The following is a 15,539-nucleotide window of genomic DNA, read 5'->3' as shown; positions in this document are numbered from 1 at the left end:
TAGCTGCATTGAGGCAGCATGACCTGGCGAGGGTGGAGGGTGGGGTGCGCCCCCCCCCTGAATTGTGCTGAACTCTGTAGCCGAGGAACACGTGCACAGCTGATCCGTTGACGCAGCCATAGCTCAGCCGGGCGGTGGAGTTGGAGGGCCGCTACAGGTGCAGGCCCTGTGACTGACCTCCCCCACTCGTGGGGTGACAGGGTGGTGCCACCCCCGGGCTGGGGGAGCGCTCTGGTTGTACCTGTGGAGAGCGTGCAGGTGGTCCCGCCGGCTCTTTCACAAAGAGCAGGATCATCTGGCAGACAGCAGCGGAGAGGCGCCGTCGCGCAGTGCCATGGAGCCCAGGGGCGGAGGCAATTCGGAGCCCACTCCTGGTGCCAGAAACCCCATCTGGAGCTGCCGGATTGTCCGGACCGCAGAACGGGATAGCAAGGATCACCAGGTGAGGCGGCGGTCCCCCTCTCCCCCTGCCCCCTTTCCTCTCGGATATCAGTGATTCAGGGGGGTATGGATGAGCAATGAGACTGCGTGGGAGGTTACTGCCCAGAACACACACTGGCAGACAAAGCGGTCTAGTGCAGCTTGGGGCACTGTCTAGACCTGAAGTACAAAGCCCGGGTTTTGGTTCAGCTGGGACTGGAGGCCACGATTCAACCAGTGTGAGGAACCGGCTGACTGTGCGATCACTGTTCCTTGATAGTGGACTTTCAAAATACTGTTTATTGGAGCAGTTCTGTTACAACTCCTATACCGCATACTCTGGGATCATGCAAAACAACAAGCCTACTTCATGGGACCCAGCATGCCTCTGCTTGATCTGGGTCACTTAAAAGGCCAATGCAAATAGCTCAGAGGGTCCATTTATCCTCCCAGACATCTTGCTAGGACCTGGCACCATCAGACACAAATTCCTCCCAAGGGGACTAGAAGGCACTGAAATAAGAGGAGTTGTGCTACACTGAATTACCTTCTTTCCCGCAGGGGGATCAATTCCACCACAGGACCCCCTTTACCCCATAACTACACCATATTAATTGCAGAGTTCCCCAAGGTCTCATGTTTCCACCTATCATGTCCCACGTCTACCTTGGCAGATTCACATTGTGCAGTGGGAGCTCTGAGTAGAGCGTCGGCGTTGTCTCTTGCTCGGATTTACTTTATTGACCCTGAGTGACGTGGGGCCCTGTGCAGGACCGTTGACCCTCTGAAGCTGGAATCTCTGACTGGATACACCTCATTAGATTTCGGGGGTTTGTGGTGGGCTTCCCCTAACATGGTTAAACCCGATAAAACACAGCGGAAGCTTACTTTTGAGGGGGGGGGCCCTCCTCCAGGACACCCAGGCCGCAACAACAGGTGGAGATGCCGGAACCAATGGAGGCGATGGTGGGTGGAGCCACCCGAATGCCGAAAGAAATTGGGCATAAGGGAAATACTGTTAGATCTCAAGGTGGGAATTGGAGGGCTGGACTCCAAATTGGACTCACTTTTCTCCAAGGTCGACCTGTTACCGCACTGGCTGGATAAGCGCAACGACCGCCTAGATGAAGTTGAACAGAGAGTGTTCAGGCTGGAGGATGGATCAGCATCACTTCACACAAGGGTGTCCACCCTCGAGGTGCAGATGAAATTGGTGACTGCCAAGAATGAGGACCTGGAAGGAAGAGCCAGCAGGAACAATATCCGCTTGGTGGGCATCAGAGAACGACAGGCGCAGCTCAAGATGGAGGAATTTGTTGAAACTCTGTGCAAGGAGATCTTTGGAGGATCCAAGCTTTCTGAATGTTTTTGGTGGAGGGGGCCCACCATATACCGGCTGCTCGACCAATACCTGGGGCGGCTCCCCGCCCCATCATTGCTCACCTCCTGAACTATAGGGAGCAGGACACGATCAATTATTTGACCAGACTGAAAGGAGATCTTCAGTACGACAGAGATAAAATCCAGATCTATCCCGATTTCTCAGCAACAGTGCAGGCTTCAAGACGGTCCTTTGCAGGGGTGAAAAGACGCCTTAGCGATTGTAGCATCCCATAATCCATGTTGTTCCTCATTCAGCTTGATGAGAATACAATATTTTTCACCTCTCCGGAGGCGGCAAGCTCCTTTTTGGATGGGAGTGGTGGACGTCCTCCCTGCAGTAATCCAAGGCCCCATGATTGCGCTGGGGATCGGGGTCGGTGGAGCTGGATGGAACCCAGAGGCGGGGCGCATGGCAGCTGCAGTAGAATGGCAAAATAGGTTGGTTGAATAAGGCAGGGGGCGCCACTGGCTTCTTTGATCTTCAGGTTGCTTTGGAAATGTGTGTACGACCTATGGATGGTGGGGCCTCGCAGGCTTTGTCGGGCTCTAGCGCCCCGAGCAAAGCAGTGGCTCTGGTTTATGGTTATGGGTGAGGGGTGATCCTGAAGGCGGGTTGGGGGTTGCCCGTGGGGGAGGGCGGACTCAGTTGGATATGTCATTAGGGGATGGGGGGTCATATGGTTCATTGGGGTGGGTTGTGGTTTGCCTGTGGGGGTCGGGGGGCAGGGCAATCGCACCCTCCTATATACTCATTCTGCCAAAGCAGATTGGTCCACTGTAAGCCTTCTTTGAGGGCCCAATCCTTGCTGCTTTATCGAGAGACTTGCCAGATGCCCCCCCTCATAGTGCCTTGTCTGCAGGAAGTGGGGATGGTGAATACCCTCTCTTGACAGCAGTTCATATCCTGGGCTGCTCTAAATTCCCCCTGCCCTGTCTACCGTGCATCAAAGAGACTCCAGTAATTAACTCCCTGGTGTGAGTTTCCCATTGTACTGGCAGGGTTGCTTTTGAAGCACTGGTTATCACCTAACTGCCAGGAGCTATGTCCTGTCCTCCTGGGAAGTTGTCAATCCTTCCCAAAGAGAACAAAGGGAGCTTCACGGGGGTAGAGGATACCTTGCAAATGTACTGTGATATTTAATTGGATCAGGGGTGCCCACAGTTAACAGCAGTCTCCTCTGGCTGCTGGAATTTTGGGTTCTAGCACAGTCTGTGTACAAGAAAGCCTTTCGACCCCATACAGAGTCCCATAGCAGCCCAGGAACAAAGGCACCTCTCTGGGCTTTGTTTCCTGGCGCTAACCGCTTGCGAGCCAAACTGCATGGCAGCTGCTGTGGCTGTCAGTAGACAGTTCCAGCAGAAATATATGTGTGTACTATACTTTTTCAGCATGAAATGTTATGAAAGTGTGGCTTGCTTGGCAGAGCTCACTTTCTGAGGCAGATTTACCAGCATCATTTCGTGTTACAAAAATCAAAAAAGCTTGGTTTGCCTACACATGCAGATGGCATTCTGTCACACGTCAGGATTAGGATTTCTCATAAAAGATCACATGTCCAGTAGCTAAATACGAGTGCAAGCACAGAGCAACGTGGGTTATAGGTTAAAGGATCGAATGAAAAGGATCGAATGACAAAAGGTTTGAGTCAAAAGGACTGAAAAAAAGGGTCAAATGTTTTTTTGTATTTTTTTTGGGGGGGTCCCCATTCCCCTGTTTTTAGTGTAAAAACCACTTTTTTACCTATACGGAAGGCAAAACAATATATACATTTAAAAAAAGGCCTTTGACCTTTTTTTCAGTCCTTTTGACTCAAACCTTTTGTCATTCGATCCTTTTCATTCGATCCTTTGACTGGACACCAGCAACGTGCCCTAGAATCTGCAGTGATGGAAATGTCTATTAGAACCGTGGGCGGGTGACTAACCCTTTCCCATTGGTTAATTTGCGGGCTATAAGAACCGGTATAGCTCGGCGTTTCATTATAGCCCGCAAATTTGGCCTTTGCTTTTTTGTAACTTGGAAAGTCGAGTACCAACAGTGCTTCACCCCCCACTAGTGGCTTTTAAAAAAAATAACATTTCTCAACAAATACCATGCTTTTTCATTGTGTTCAAATGCATGATGGCTGGGGGTCGCAGTGAAGTCAAAGAGGGACCCATTTACTTGTCCCTCACTCCCTCCATTCTGTGAGCCCGAGCACTCACCTCAGGCTGTGCTCCCTCACTTACCTTCCCTGTGTCCCCTCCCACCTCACTGTGCACTCACTCGCCCCCCACCCCCTCAACTATCCTTTCTCTGCCATCCCTCACTCTTCTGTGGTCCTCGCTTGCCTTCCCCTGTACTCCTCCGGTCACCCCTCTCTGTGCTCTGTCGCACACTCACACCTGCTAACTCCTCACTCTGCAGACATGCTATCAACCCCCTGCGGTGCCCTTTTACTGACCCTCTGTGTGCCCACTCACTGAGTATCCACTCTCTCATCACCTGACTCGCTTCTTCGCTAACTCGCTCCTCTCTGTGCTCACCCACTCCTTACTCTGTATCCCCTCTCTACCTGTGGTGTTCCCCAGGGGTCTAACCTCTCGCCCTGGCTTTTTAACCAATACCTGGCAACTCTCACCCACTGCATTGCCACACTATGCTCACATTTCCAGTGCTACGCTGAAGACACTCAACTCATTTTCAGGCTGCCCTCGGCCACCTCCTCTCCCTCTCTCATCTCGGATTGCCTAACAGCCATTCAAGATTGGTGTGCTGCCAATGATCTTTGCCTGAATGCCAGCAAGACTGAGATCTTCCTCATCGGCACACCTTCTCCATCCTTTTCCCTCTCTCTCTCTGGCCAGCCTCGCTTGGCCCTCCTCCCATCCCCACCTGCGAGGCTAAGAACCTCGGGGTCATCTTTGACTCCACACTTTCCTTCTCCTCCCACATCTCGGAGGTCTCTAAAAAGTCAAACTTCGTACTGCACCTCCTCAGAGGTACTCTTCCTTTCCTCTCCTTGCCCCAGAAGCTCACTGTCTCCCAAGCTCTGGTTCTCTCTAGGTTGGACTATTGTAACAGGCGTTACCTGCCTCTACTCTTCGCCCTCTTCAACTAATCCAGAACAGGACTGCAAGACTAGTCCTTGGCCTCAAGCCCTCAGATCGTATCTCTCCAGCTCTGATATCTCTCCATTGGCTCCCAGTGGATGCAAGCATTACATTTAAAACCCTCTGCATTGTCCACAAGGCTTTCTGGGGCCTGGGCCCAAAATACCTTCAGCTATCCCTCCGCAAATACCTACCCTCGCGAGCCCTTCGCTCCTGTACCTCTAACTCCCTCAGGGTCAGTCTTTTGTCAAAGAAACGAGCTGGGGGAGATCTCTGTCTTCGGCTGGGGCCTCTCTCTGGAATAGCCTCCCTGCCACTGTAAAACTTGAGGAGAACCATCTCCGGTTCCGGAAGCACCTCAAGACCTTCCTCTTTGCATCTGCCTTTGCTTCCCCTCTGCCCTGCTGATCAGCTCTCTTGGCACTGTGCACCTTGCCATCTTCTGTCCCCGGGCCCAGGTACTGGCTCACCCTGCCACCCTTCTGCACTGCCTCCCAGCCACCCCTCGCACTGGGGACTGTATCTGTGACCCCCACAGTCCCCCACACCCCATTTTTCTTCTTTTATGCACTTATTGTTCTGCTGCCGTAAACACAGCTCTTGCCACTCGCTGACCGCACTACCCCTGTTATTGCTTCATTATCTATTTATTTGTATTTATTATTATTTACCTGTTATCCTCTGCTCCGCACTTTCCACTCTCCCCCTTCCATGCACTTTTCCCATTTCCCTTTCCCATGCACTTGCACGTTCTCAATGTCACAGGGCCTAGTAAGATCGTTGTTTTGTTCTCCCCTCTTTTCCCTCCATTGCCTTGTCGTGCTCTGAAACACTTGTGTACGAGCGTGATACAAATAAAATATCATATCATATCATATCTCCCACCACCTCACTCACCTCTTTCTGTGCCCACGTAATCCCCACTGTCGCCCCTCACTCCCCCTCTCTCTCGCGCCCCCCCACCCCACACCTCTCGTGAGCTCCAGGTTCCAGGATGAATGAAATAAATAATTGACTTTAAATAAGAATTGAAGTCCCCAAAAACACTATGTAATAGTAAAAAAATATATAATTTTAAATGAACTCTTTTCTCTTTAGCCATGGGTTCAATTAGCTTTTTGTCATGTATGCTGTTTTTCATGTTTTTTATAAACTTAAATATTCCACGTAGAATATTTAAGCCCCCCCCAAAAAACAAATATTTTAAAAATATATATTTTTACATCAACCTTTTGCGTGTTTGCCCATGGGTTCTAATAGTCTTATAGACCTCGCCATTGGGCCGTACCGTCGTAAACCTCCCTTCTATGTCATACCAATTTATCAGGTGGTATTTCAAAAGCTATAGGTATTCAAAATGTCACGTTTTACTGTTATCCACCAAAGTCACAATGAGGCCCAAATTTGGGTAATACAACATGTATTATTTACAATGCTGTGAATTTAGTGCCACTCTGTGAAATGCATCTTGAGCCTGGGAGCCACCAGCCTGTAGCAGTGTTTTTGGATTGGGTGTGCAAGCATTAATTCACCAAAATTACAGTGGTACCCTAAGTACCACTGCAATTCACCCCTTGAACCCCTGCTCCCCAGAGGAATTTAATACAAAACATATTATAAGTGTAAAATGAATAAAATAGCAAACAGTCTTAATAGCGCAGAGAAAATAGTTGTTCTACTACCAACTCTACATTAACTATGGTTCTGGCAGGAGTGCATCCATCATGCGCCAGGTGTGCACCAGTGCATTGTGTGCACTGAATACACTGCCCCTTCCTATTGTTTTCACCAGGGGTGTTCTCCCGCTACCTTTTGGTCTTATTCTTACTATCCCCTCCCACCTATACTAACCTCAGTAACCGACCCTGTTGTTTGTTTCTATACCTTTGGATTTGTGATTACGAAACGTATTGTTGGTTTCAAGGAAGCTTTACATTTTCGATTTCAAAACATTAACCTGTGTAGCCATCATATGCATATGCAAAGCCATATGTGCACAGCCATATGGCAGGTTCACTGTTACGGCATTCCCACAATCAGCATATGCAAAGGTGCTGCCATCATATTCTTATGTTCTGGTATCATACACCCAGATGTTATCTCAAATGTCCACATACTGTGTTATTGTCCATGTGGCAGCATTCACATACTCCTTTCAGCCCCACACCCTTACTTGCCTGAAAAGACACCCCCTTTATCCGAGGGTTACGCATGCAGCATTATCCCCAGTAAATCTAGTTGCCTAAATGCTGGATGCTGCAGATGGCACACAGAGGTGGGATCCCAATACAGGTGTTAAGTGCCACATGTAGATAGTGAAGAACAGCACCTATGCTTCAGTCCGCTTCCTTCCTTTCACCTGCCCCAAATCTAGCACTTATTGGTTAGGTGGGAAGGAGTGTTCCCAGCAAGTGATCCTCCACAGGCCTCTCACAATGTAATAGAAATATAATGAGTGGCTATGGGGTGAGATAAGTGAACATGGCCCCTGAAGAGCCCTGCCTTCTCTCTGCTGTTGCCGTTTGTCTCAGTTCTTTCTTCTGTTTTGGATGGTGCTGTTAAGCAGAGGAAGCTCTCTCTCCTTTTCTCCATGTCTATCTCCCTCATACTCTCTGCCTGCATTTCTGCCTGAATCTAGGTTTCTTACCCTATATTGTTACCATCAATTTCGGTCTCTACTGTGATACCTCTATGTCTGCACCTCCCTGTCATTGGGCCTCATTACGACCCAGGCGGTAAGTTACCGCCTGGGTCGTACCTTTACCACCATGGCGTAAACTACGTTTACGCCATGGTGGTTGGCGGATTTACCGCCCCATTCCGAGGTTGGCGGGCGGTAAGTCCCCAATCCCCATTTACCCTTCCCCATTCCCATTTTTGCCCCATAGGGCATAATGGGAGTGGGGAAGGCGTTAATTACGCCACCGTAAATGACGGTGGCGTAATTAACAACAAGGTCCCTTAGCGCCATGGATTTTAACACCTGCTAAAAGCAGGTGTTAAATCCTCCATGGCGCTAAGGGACCTCGGAATCAGGCGGTAAGGGTCGGCGCTGTTTACGCTGCCGTAAAACCCTTACCGCCTGGGTCGTAATGAGGCCCATTCTCTAAATCAGACTCTCTTGCTCCTTATGTTCATTTTCCTGTCTCTTATTTTCTCCTACTGTCTCTATCTAGTTGTACATGTCTTTCGAGCTCCCACTCTCTATTTTTGACTCTATGTCTTCATCTATAAACCCTGCTTGTTCTCAATGTTTACATTTTTCCATTTGTCTTTTGGTTGCTTTCCCATAAAAGTGCATTGTATCAGGAAATAACTCTGTGCCTTTGCGCCAATTTGTTTCAGTAAGTTTTGTGGTTTTTTTATTGGGTCAAAATTAAATCAAACCGCCCTGTATGACACGTGTTTCGGCTCAATAGAGCCTTTCTCAAATTTGGGCTACTCTGATATACTCCAGAGATTCATAATATATCCGCTGATTGTGTTGCTCTGGTTTGTCTTATACTGGGCTCCCATACTCCTTTTCTTCTGACCACTAATTCACTCGCGTTGGCATTGCTGGCCCCAACGCGAGTGAATTAGCGCTCAGAAGAAAAGGAGTAAAACTTACTAAAACAAATTGGCGCAGATTCACAGAGTTATTTCCTGATACAATGCAACTTTAACGGCATAGGCTTTATACCGTCAACTCCGAGGAATTGCGACATTATGAGGAGATTATAGTATTTGATTTTCAGAATTAAGACTTGTAACAACAAAAAGGAATATTAAGGAGTCGCCCACTAGACCAGCTGTTAACAGTAAAAGCCAAATACTTACTTTATACTCCCAGAAATGTGATTAGCTGTTGCAAAATCTCACTCTAGAGTTGTTCACACACTCGCGTTCTGTCGCTACAGGACACTGATAGGAGAAAGTTCATGCTGCTCCAGTCTTCCAATGGTTTTATTATTGTAGCATGTTTTGCACTTTCTAATTTTCTCTCCTCCCTGTAGGAAGTATGCAGAAATCGAGGCCGCCACACAGCAGCTTGCAACCACCATATTGTCCCAGAAGGCTGAAACTGACAAAAGTCCAGAGGCATGTGAAACCCTGAGACAGCCTTGCTCCGCCAGGACCCGCATTGCCTGCTCAGTTGCATTGGAGAAGGAGCAGAGTCCTCCTCCATGCGTGATATCTGATTCAATTAACAGCATGGAGCTGGCTACATTGACTGAAAACAGTACCTTCCTAGGGGTGGCCGAGGCCTACTATGTCCCAGATGCAGGTTCTGTCATAGGCATCACCTTAGATAACTTGGCAGATGGACCTGATGAGGTGGACACGGCTGAGAACCTTTTTGACGATATCATAGACTCTGAGTTGGTTGTCCCTCAGGCATGTGCATTGTTCTCCCCGATAAATCAGTGTTTGTCTGGGATGGCCCAGAATACCGTGCATCAGGAAGTCTCAGACTTTGTCCTCTGCAGAGATAGCTTGGTGGCTTGGGTGCCAGAGGTTCATGACATTGCAATTCTACAAGTGCCAGAGGTTCCTCTATCCTGTTCTGTGAGAGAGACTGCATCCGACTGTTGCGCAGCCAAAAACGCCCTGCATCCAAACTGCACAACCCCATTACCCTACACCCTGCTTCCTGGCATGATGTTGGATCTTCACACCTTTCGCAGCAGTGTGGAGGCATGCTCCCAGAACACAGGAGAGGGATTATTTTACCAAGAGGTGAGCAGAGAGTCTACCCTCTCAGAGCCTTCACCTGCACACCACAAAAGAAATGACTGTGGCCTCCAGGCTATCAGCTCCTCTTGGCAGGCTTGCCAGGGTTCTCCGAATCCCACAGAAGTGGATCAATTCTTCTCCATGCAAAATAGTGACTTAACACAGGCTGATGGGCTGAGGGCTGAAAATGGGCGAAGCTCTGATGAGTTGGCTAGCAATGGTTTTTATTTGTATAATGCAAGTGTGAATCCTGAAATACCAAACTCCACAAGGTCAGAGAATTCCAATTGCATGATTTACGACGACTACCTTTCAGTGGGATCATGGTGATGAGGTTTTATAGATCCATTAGGCTATGCTAGCAGGTGTTAAATAGGAACTATAAAGTCAAACTTCAAGAATCTCATTAATGCTTTGTTTCACCCTGTTACACAGGGATTTAAATAGCATTTACATCAATCATTTCAATGTAGTACTTTGCCCCAAAACAGCGCTTTATGTTAAATATATTTTCATATTTAGGTCTTTTTGAAAGTACAAAGGGGGGACCTGTTAGTAATCATAAAAACAACCATGAGGAATAGAGGGAAGTCTGATTAGCATACATTAAGTTCATATTAGCATCTGGATTGGTGGAGAAAGATCTGTAGCCTAAGAAATAGGAAAACTATTTGGAACGTAGACAATATCACATAATGACTTACCATTGGACACGGCAGCATCACTATGAACTAACTTTCTGGAAAAGCAAGTAAAAGGCAGATGATATAGTGAGGGGGTTTCATAAAAAGCATGTGGAAAGTTATTTTTGTTGACGAGAGCTATAAGATCAAGAACAATCATAAATCCTGATTCATTTTGTGCTCTTACACACAAACATCTATTGTTAACGAAACCTGTTTTCTGATGTTTCCTTTATGTGAAGACCATGAGGACAGCATGATAGCTCACATTCCATTGCTGGGTTTGTTTCAAATGTTTTTAGGTTTCCCTGCTGACAACGAAGTGACGATTCAAATGCAAACCTGTTTTACATTCAATTAATTATGTTTCCTTAATTGATCAACTTGTAAAATAAGCAGATAAAATGTGTATATCCTTTATTGTATGACTCATCCAACATCTGTGTCGCTGGTTTGTGTGTCCCACTGAATCGCTTCCTCCAGCCATGTAGGCTGGGTATCACATTATTTAAATGTTTCTTTTGTATTTCAATTATACTCTCAAACATAAGCTGCTGGTTAATTTCACAAATCCAAAATAAAAACAATGAAGTTGTTGATTCTATTTACCACAAATAGAATACATTTAGTTAATTGCTATGTTGGTTCACTTTTTACCTTAAAATCAATCATTTCATCTAGATTCATAAGCTATCTATCTTACTTAAAACTATTGATGAAAATGTAACTGTATTTCTCCAGTATCATATTTTTGGATTCTGAAAATAATAATTAACTTGTTTTATTCTTTATAATGGCATTTAGCAATATTTATGTAGTAACAATTTTGAGATAATCTCACTTGGAATATATTCTCTTTATAGGTTATTTATTCTCCCTGCATGCACATTTTGACTCTAAGGTTTCCCTTTAAGATCCTTCATTGAGGCTAAAAAAGAAAATTAAATAATACAGAACATTTGTATAGTTTCATCTAAATTTAGTTTTTTTATGTTCCATTTTATTCACTTGTTCAGATCTCCCTTTTCTTGAAGTGGAATGAGAGCTGTGTTGCACATTGCTCTCTGACCGGTTTTGGTAAGGACCCGAAACGCCTAATGCTACAAAAAATCTAGAAACTGAGGAGGGTACTACTGTTTGCTTTGCCCTAACCGCCACTATCTTAGCCTAGTGCCATTATTATTGTTAGTGTTTGTTTGTTAAATCGCTAAGAGGGTCGGGTAGCCATAAAGACCAGGTGGCTCTGCCCGTTCTGTGTTGTGGGGCCCAGTGCAGGTGTGTGGGGACTCCTATCACCGCCCCAGCCCTTTAGCATGGCTCATCACATAGGTCGAAGAAAGAAAGACCAAGGCATATTAGCCTTGGTGTGGGCCACACACCCTATTACCCGCCAAGGGTTTGTTGTCTTAATCGTCAAGATCTCATAGATTTGTGGCGACTGTTGTTATTCTCTGAATAAATTGTTATTCCAGTTGAAAACGAATAAAGGTTTTATTTAGTAATGAATGAAGTTATTAGCAAATGCGAATATTGGCCTATTCATTTCGGACACAGAGTGCTTCGTCAGGGCCCTTTGCTCTTGCATGATCGAAATTAACCATAAGATCGTCCAAATATTTTAATTCATCAAAGTGGCCAAATGGCACACGTGAAACAATCGTAATATAGGTGATGAATTCAATTGTGTAGAAGATCTTATGTTTAATTTTGATCCGACGAGAACAAAGGGCCCTGACGAAGGACTCTGTGTCCGAAATGCATAGGGCAATATTCACATGTCTGCCATTTTTTACCCATTCCTTCTTCCTTGTTTCTTGAACATGCTGTTCAAGAAGGAAACATTGCTTTGACAATCCTCCAAGCAGTCATGAATGTGAAAGGAGTGTCTGTCCTCCCCAGAGAGATTGCAAGTTTGTGTCTCCCATGAAGGAAAACCAGACGACAAGGGACAAGTAAGTTTGCATAGTTTGCAGGTAGTAAGGCTACCAGAAAAACAATAACTAGCCACATTGTATACCATAGGGGAGCTCAGGGAGAGGGTACCATCTCTCTAGGCTTTTCAATTGTGTGCTTCGCCGCAGTGGGATGTTGATTTACTGAAACCGGGTGAGTTTTTAAAGTTTCTGGAAAACCGCTCTTGCTTACCAAATGGTCAATGAAGCAAAACATTTGTTTTTTCTCGTGGGACTTTAGGTCAGTCTACAGGGAGTGTTAAGCCTTCTCAGCTGGGGAGACCAAGGGAGGGTGAACAAGGGACCCCCCCCCATATTGCCCTTGGCCTATCATCATTGTCTCCTGATTGCCTACAGAACGTGACCTGACCTGATGAAGGAGCTGGCCAAGGCATGGCTTCCACATGTTGGTGTGGGAGTTTCAAGAAGGAACTGGCATGAGAGGTTTGGAGTAGAGTGGCTTGGGAAGGGGGTGCACAGAGAAGGTGGAGCGAACTGTGGAGGCGAATTGAAAAATAAGGAGGTGGCAGTAACATTAGGTCATGGTTGGAGAAGGAGAAGAGGAGGTAGTAGATCATAGGTGGACGTGGTCTCAACATCAGGAGGTGGTTGGAGAAGAGGCAGTAGTGGTAACATCATGCAGTGTTTGGATGAGAGAGGAAGTGGTAACATCAGGAGGTATTTGGATATAAGAGGACAAGGTGGTACTAGCCGGAGGTGATTGTGTAGCCCTGATGTTCTTGTCCTGTCCTGGTGTTTGTGTATGCTCCTTACCCCCAGGCTAGAGAGGGACCGCTTACCGCCCTTTCCCCAGAGACCAACTGCAAAAAGAGAGACCCCAGACAACCGGCAAATTAGAAAAATGATTTAAACCTTCCATTTAAACAGCAGATGTTCTATCACCTGAGTTCTCTTAACTTTACTGGCTCTAACCCCTCCAACAGGAAACCAGGGGTGAATTTTGTGAGCCCCAACGTAGACCCCCTTTTATTTCAACCATAAACAAACATTACACCCTTCCTAGAGACCTTTTCTCAGGTTATGGCGTGTTTCACTGAAGGGAATATGATTATAGGTGGGGATTTTAACTGTGTAGTAGATTCTACCATGAAGGCTATAGTTAAGCACAACTTCCTAGCCATAGCAAAGATACTGCAAGATCACTCCATGATAGAGACATTGAGATTCTTCCATCCCGGAGAGTGGGACTACACATTCTTTTCAGCAGTTTATAGGGGTCCAATACCCTTATCCCTAAGGTGACAGAAATAGAGTTTCTTCCAAGAGGCCTCTCAGACCATGCCCCATTACAGATGTCCCTAGACTTGGGAGTGCCCTTGCCCCAACAGCGAGAACCCAGGCGGCGGAATGACTTCTGCCTGAGGGATATAAGAATGAAAGCTCACATAACAGAAACATTGAGTAATTATTTCACTCAGAATTATGCTGAGGGCCTAGACCAGTGCATAGTCTGGGATGCGGGGAAGGCAGTCCTCAGGGGAGCAATCAGCGGTCAGGCAGCAGCATATTTATGGGTGAAAAATACCCAAAGAATCCTCATGGAGAAGGAGGATGGACGCCTGGAGCAGGCCCATAAATGCAAGAACTCAAGGAAATCCCTGAGAGACCTTCGATTAACAAGAAATGTGCTTTAGGGTCCTTTGACTGAGAAAGCGGCCCAGACAATCCGCCACACAAAGCAACATATCGATGCGAAAGGCAACCTGGCCAACACACTCCTAGCCACCAAGCTCTGCAAACTCTCCAGATGTAACTATATTCATGCCCTTTAAGACAAACAGGGCCTTAGAGTCACTACGGAGTAGGGGAACCTGGGAAGAGTGGTGGAATATTTTCGAGAGACCGGGGCCAAGATCCCTTACCACCCAGAGAAGACAGTGGGCCTCATTAGGAGGCAGGTGGCCACGTAATGAACGGTGCCGGTACAGGACCGGCACTGTTCATTACGGGCTGCCCTATTACGAGGACTGCTGCGGGACCCGCTAAGGAACACCTGGTCAGACCAGGCGTCCTTAGCGGGTTTAGTTAAAAGGGGAATCCCGTACCCTCCCTAGGGGCCAGCCCTTGGTGCTATAATCACTCCTAATCACCTTCCCACACAAGTAAGTTTATACGAAGCACGATGAACTCAGTCTGGAAGAAACACCAATCACACAGACTATACGATGCTTGCATTTATTTCTATAATGTCTAGTGAGGACTAAGCAGCAATTTACAGTAATATGGGAATAAAAGTGTAAGCTGAATAATACCAATTGTCAGTCATAGATGAATATGCAATTATTTCTCTTACGCTCCTAGAAAATGTAGATGATTAGATCAGATCACACCCGGGACCCTCGCCGCTACAGGTGCCCGGCACTCCTCGAGAGAGGAGGGGAGGACTGGCCAAGCCCCCCACAGTCCTACACCAGAGCGGGGATGTGATGCTAGGATTCTCGGCCCAGATAGTGCACGGCTGGTCGTCCAGGCACTGTTTCTCTTCGTGCGCGCATTTCACCAAACAGCCCAGGATGAGTCCCTCCCTCACTGGCCCAGGTATAGTTCTCTAATTAGGGGCTGCACGTCAATTACTATGACGTACCAGCTCTTCGAGAAGCTTCTGGGCTCATCCTTTCGGGCACTAAACATGTTTTCGCCTGGAAAGTTACAAGACTGGAAACAGCCAGTCTTGGCTCCCAGGCTTCGTGCACGTTGTTTTGGGGAAGGTCTGGCATTCCTGCATTATCAGTGCACCTGACTCGCAGAGCGAAGACGAGCAAGGCTGTGCAAAGCTGTGCCTGGATCCCAAGGGCTGCGTAGAGCTTCTTGCAAAGGCTAGATGTTTATGTCTTCATGAAGGGCCTTCGCAGTTAACCCCTTACAAGCATGTGGGCTCACCCAGTTCGAGAGGCCTGGCTTATTTCAGCATTTTCCTCCACGCTTCGAATAAGCTCTAGTATACTCAAGATAGCTCAGTAGGTTAGTGCAAGTGCAGGTTACTGCAAACGCCTAGAAGCTTATCACGACATTCCACCCCTTTCGAAGTGAGGCCTGAAAATGCTGACTCAGTTCCATGATTTAGAAGCATGTACGGTGTGCTGTAGGCCGATTAAGCGTTTTTCTAGCGCAGTCATTCTAGTAGAAAGGAAGGACATTCTGCACAAGAGCCCAATGAAAATGATAAGAATTAATGTTAGGGAAATCAGCAGCCACAGCAATGGATGCAGCATTATATTAAGCAGCTTAGTGGAGGAGGGAGACCATCCAGTGAATACATCCCACCAGTGGT

The 15,539-nt window shown here is 47.0% G+C and overlaps 1 protein-coding gene across 1 annotated transcript in view; it reads left to right on the top strand.

Annotated features, from left to right (window-relative positions):
- The window catches only part of C1PH19orf85 (chromosome 1p C19orf85 homolog), a 47,969-nt gene extending 37,122 nt beyond the window's left edge, over positions 1–10,847 (top strand). The window contains exon 3 of the mRNA XM_069649573.1: positions 8,892–10,847. Within this exon, the coding sequence (XP_069505674.1) occupies positions 8,892–9,942 (1,051 nt within the window). The 3' untranslated portion in view covers positions 9,943–10,847. The remainder of the gene's footprint in view (positions 1–8,891) is intronic.
- Positions 10,848–15,539: the final 4,692 nt, after the last annotated feature.

The sequence above is a fragment of the Ambystoma mexicanum genome, chromosome 1p, assembly GCF_040938575.1.
Source record: "Ambystoma mexicanum isolate Mex_15411 chromosome 1p, UKY_AmexF1_1, whole genome shotgun sequence".
NCBI classification, from domain to species: domain Eukaryota; kingdom Metazoa; phylum Chordata; class Amphibia; order Caudata; family Ambystomatidae; genus Ambystoma; species Ambystoma mexicanum.
Note: the sequence above shows the minus strand (reverse complement) of the source record. Positions and strands in the feature narration are given on the sequence as shown.